General features: G+C 47.7%; 1 protein-coding gene across 7 annotated transcripts in view; it reads right to left on the bottom strand.

Annotated features, from left to right (window-relative positions):
- Positions 1-5,000, bottom strand: part of utrn (utrophin) — a 281,604-nt gene that overhangs the window by 165,549 nt on the left and 111,055 nt on the right. For all 7 annotated transcript variants that reach the window (XM_063223012.1, XM_063223008.1, XM_063223010.1 and 4 more), the window contains 5 exons: positions 3,534-3,671; positions 2,926-3,075; positions 2,345-2,506; positions 1,352-1,501; positions 359-532 (listed from right to left, as the gene is read on the bottom strand). In XM_063223012.1, the coding sequence (XP_063079082.1) occupies positions 359-532; positions 1,352-1,501; positions 2,345-2,506; positions 2,926-3,075; positions 3,534-3,671 (774 nt within the window). The remainder of the gene's footprint in view (positions 1-358; positions 533-1,351; positions 1,502-2,344; positions 2,507-2,925; positions 3,076-3,533; positions 3,672-5,000) is intronic.

Raw genomic sequence — 5,000 nt, 5'->3', positions numbered from 1 at the left:
GCGAGAAGCACTGTTAGTTATCCGAGCTCTGCATTCCAGTTGGTTACCTGCTAATTTGCCTCGCTCGAAGTTCAAATATTTTTATGTTGGAATCTGCCCACATCGCTTCACTTGTACTCTCCTCGCGTACTCGCTTCGCTGGAACACGTACACATTCTATTGATTTAATTCGCAAGTAACTACAGTAGTAGCGATGTGTGTGAACGTAATCACCATGCAGACGGTGAGGTTTGAGTGTGTGTGTGTGTGTGTGTGTGTGTGTGTGTGTGTGTGTGTGTGTGTGTGTGTGTGTGTGTGTGTGTGTGTGTGTGTGTGTGTGTGTGTGTGTGTGTGTGTGTGTGTGTGTGTGTGTAATCACCATGCAGCCGCTGAGGTGTGAGTGGATGTGCTCTGGCGTGATGTCTGTAAGGTCCAGAATGTGGAGCTCCTCTTTGGCGCCCTCTAGCACTCGCTTGCAGTCCAGCATGCGCTGCTCAAAGTTGGCCGGCTTCTGGAACAGCTGGAACTTAGTGCTGATCTCCCTCAACTTACGCTGCGTAGAGTAGAGTAGAGTAGAGTAGAGTAGAGTAGAGTAGAGTAGAGTAGAGTAGAGTAGAGTAGAACAGAGGTAAGTAGAGTAGAGTAGAGTAGAGTAGAGCAGAGTAGAGTAGAGTAGAGTAGAGTAGAATAGAGGTGAGTAGAGTAGAGTAGAGTAGAGTAGAGTAGAGTAGAGTAGAACAGAGGTAAGTAGAGTAGAGCAGAGTAGAGCAGAGTAGAGCAGAGTAGAGTAGAGTAGAGTAGAGTAGAGTAGAGTAGAGTAGAGTAGAGTAGAGTAGAGCAGAGTAGAGCAGAGTAGAGTAGAGTAGAACAGAGGTGAGTAGAGTAGAGTAGAGCAGAGTAGAGTAGAGTAGAGTAGAGTAGAGTAGAGTAGAGTAGAGTAGAGTAGAGTAGAGTAGAGTAGAGTAGAGTAGAGTAGAGTAGAGTAGAGTAGAGTAGAGTAGAGTAGAACAGAGGTGAGTAGAGTAGAGTAGAGTAGAACAGAGGTGAGTAGAGTAGAGTAGGGGTATAGTCCAGTGGAGTAGAGTAGGAGATGGGCAGAGTAGAGTAGAAGAATAGAGTAGTGGAGTAGAGTACAGTAGTGCAGAGCAGAGCAGAGTAGTAGATTAGAGTAGTGCATGGTAAAGTAGAGTAGTGTATAGTAGAGTAGTAGTAGATTACAGTAGAGTGTAAAAGAGTAGAGTAGAGTAGAGTGGAGAGCAGAGATCAATCCCTCAAAAGAAAAATACAAAAACACACACTCAGGCTTTACTCTGGGGTAGGGGAGGGCACAACACACTCTCTCACACACTCACACACACACACACACACACACCTGCATCTGCTCGAGTGGGGTGGCTCCTCTGCTGGGCTTGGCGTCGAGGGAGGTGACGGGGGTGGGGGATGGAGATGGCACGTTACCCACGCTCCTCTTCTTCAGCTCCTCCAGAGCCGCCTCGTGAGACGCCATCTCCGCCTGGATACGCTGCACAGGTCAAAGGTTAAACACTCAGTCAAGGACAGCATGTCTCTCTCGCTCTCTCCCTGTTCCCTCTCTCACTCACTCTCAGTCGAGTACAGCATCTCTCTCTCTCTCTCTCTCTCTCTCTCTCTCTCTCTCTCTCTCTCTCTCTCTCTCTCTCTCTCTCTCTCTCTCTCTCTCTCTCTCTCTCTCTCTCTCTCTCTCTATATATATGCTATATGAGAAAAAGTCAAGTGTGTGACTGTGTACCTATGCCTCCTGTGGTAACTAGAAAGTACAATAGAATGTAGGTGGTGTAATCTGTGATTGCTGTGGTAGCTGGAATGTGTTGATGTGGTCGGTGAAGAGGGACGTGTGTGTGCACCTGTGTCTCCTGTGGTAGCTGAAATGCAATGATGCAGTCGGTGAGGTAGGATGTGTGTGTGTGTGTGTGTGTGTGTGCGCGTGTCTGTGTACCTGTGCCTCCTGTGGTAACTGGAATGCGTCGATGCGGTCGGTGAGGTAGGAGGTGAGTGTGGGTGTGTGTGTGCGTGTGTGTGTATGTGTGTGTCTGTGTACCTGTGCCTCCTGTGGTAACTGGAATGCGTCGATGCGGTCGGTGAGGTAGGAGGTGAGTGTGTGTGTGTGTGTGTGTGTGTGTGTGTGAGTATGTGTGTGTACCTGTGCCTCCTGTGGTAGCTGGAATGCGTCGATGCGGTCGGTGAGGTAGGATGTGAGTGTGGGTGTGTGTGTGTGTGTGAGTGTGCATGTGTGTGTACCTGTGCCTCCTGCGGTAGCTGGAATGCGTCGATGCGGTCGGTGAGGTAGAAGGTGAGTGTGGGTGTGTGTGTGTGCATGTGTGTGTACCTGTGCCTCCTGTGGTAACTGGAATGCGTCGATGCGGTCGGTGAGGTAGGATGTGAGTGTGTGGTCCAGCTGTGTGAGGGCATCCTGCAGCGCGTGTAGCGAGCCCTCGCTCTCCCGCAGACTAGACAGCTGCTGCTCCAGAGATACCTGCTGGCTCACCGCCTACACACACACACACACACACACACACACACACACACACACACACACACACACACACACACACACACACACACACACACACACACGTTTCAATTATGTATACACAGATGGAACCACATATACACACAGTGTCAAACACAGTCTTTCACACACACCTGCTGGCTGACCTGGTCGTAACACACACACCTACTGTACCTGTTGGCTGAGTGGGTCATAACACAACTTTCTCTCTCTCACTCACACACACAAACACACACGCACACGCACACGCACACGCACACGCACACGCACACGCACACGCACACACACACGCACACACACACACACACACACACACACAGTACCTGTTGGCTGAGTGAATCGTAACACACCTTTCCCTCTCACACACGCACACGCACACGCACACACCCCTACAGTACCTGTTGGCTGAGTTGGTCGTAGCGCGTGTTGAAGGCCTCCAGTTTCTCGCTGATGAGCTCGTCCAGGATGCCGCCGTCGATCAGCGTCTGGGCCAGCTCTCGGATCTGGGTACGGTTATCAGACGGGTGACGCAACACACCCTCCAGGGACTAGAGGAATAGAGGAAGAGAGAGAGAGGGAGAGAGGGAGGGAGGGGGAGAGAGAGAGAGAGAGAGAGAGAGAGAGAGAGAGGGAGAGAGAAAGACAGAGAGAGAGACAGAGAGAGAGACACAGAGAGATAAGTTAAGGTCTCAGAGCTACTATACTGTAGGTGTGCGTGTGTGCGTGTGCGCGTGAGCACGTGTGCTTGTTATTCCACTACTGTGAGGACCACATCATGACATGACTGTCATTGCTGTCAGGACATTTTGGTCGGTCCTTACAGCCATTAAATATGTTTTTTTTCAGTTGTTTTGTTGCTGGTGAACAAACTAAAAGCGCAAAAGGGTTTGTTTACAAACAGGTTAGGGCTAGGGATTGTTTTGTATGTGAGTGTATGTGTGTGTATGTGTATGTGTATGTGTGTGTGTGTGTGTGTGTGTGTGTGTGTGTGTGTGTGTGTGTGTACCTCCAGCGCCTGGTTGACTGTGTCTGCTGTGCTCTCTGGCAGGGTGTGTGTGGTGGCTAGTTTCTCCTGCAGGCTGGAGAGCCACTGCTCCTCTACATCCAGATAATGAAGAAGCTCCATCCAGCACGACCACACCTCCTACACACACACACACACACACACACAATCCAACAGTTGTGACTTTCACACACATACACAAGTACAAAAGTTTGTGGACCTTGCTCTTGAAGTGGTCACAGAACTTGAGGAAGCTGTGCAACATACATACACTTTTAAATACATACACTGGCACCTGCCAACCGGCCAAATGCTGGTAAAACTTGGCTGTGGCTGGTAACAATTTCAGTATCAAGTCAAGTCAAGTCAAGTAGGTTTTATTGTCAATTTCTTTACATGCACTGGTCATACAAAGAATTTGAAATTACATTTCTTGCTTTCCCATACATACATAGACTAATCTAGGTAAGGACATAGACAGTATAGACATAGACAGTACTTATACATCAGGCACGTGCACTCCAATACGGCAGGGGAGGCTGTGCCTCACCTGTCTCTTCTAGACTTCATGAGAATGATGAGATGCAGTAAATGTGAATAATAGTAACAATAATAACTACTGTTTTCGAGCATATTTACCATAACTACCATTTGTGCAGTATTTAAACAGTTTCAATCATTTTCAATCATTTTTGTGGCCAAAACCGCACTATTTTCCCACCTCCTGCTCCGAATACACTGAATTTGGGGCAACTCCCGAGTTGGCCTCACCGCAGATTGCGCAATCCCTCAGTAACAAGCTTCAGCGCATGCGCCATTTTGCTCGTTCTGTGTATGCAATTCGTAATATTGTATTAAACGTTTTTATACACTTAACAGAAATATGTATGGTGTGCCCACATTTTCCTGATATTTGTTTTCACTATTTTCTACGTGTGATTATCATTTCTTTACTCTGAGCGCTTTGGCATAACCCCATTGAAAAATAGAGTAGTGCGGCGAGCAACACATTGGCCTCACCCTCATTCTGCCGTTGAGTCTAGCCAGAGAGAGTTTAGATTGGTCTAGCTTTGTCAGTGACGTCATAGCGCCACTATATGAAGTTCAATACAGTCAGTCATTAGTGTTGGCTAGCTTGTTCACGTTGACTGCTACCATCGAAGTGGATTTCATAACGAAACTAAGATCATTCTCAAAGTTGGATTTCCAAGGGAAACAAGACGTGATAAAGAATGGACGACCTACACCAGAGCTGAGGAAATTGTTTCAGGAGATTGGACAGAATATTATTTGATTATTTCACAGTGAGTGGTACAACCGAAAAGACTGGCTATGTGGAGTGGGGGGCAACAAGCAAAACAACGTTAGCAGTTTGCTAGCTGGGTTGGATATGTCAAACCGTGAGAATATTATTGCGAGAAGCCCTGTAATCAAGACAGCATTTCAAGGTAAGGAAATTTGATTGTTACA

Source organism: Engraulis encrasicolus, chromosome 18 (genome assembly GCF_034702125.1).
Source record: "Engraulis encrasicolus isolate BLACKSEA-1 chromosome 18, IST_EnEncr_1.0, whole genome shotgun sequence".
Taxonomy (NCBI): Eukaryota; Metazoa; Chordata; class Actinopteri; order Clupeiformes; family Engraulidae; genus Engraulis; species Engraulis encrasicolus.
Note: the sequence above shows the minus strand (reverse complement) of the source record. Positions and strands in the feature narration are given on the sequence as shown.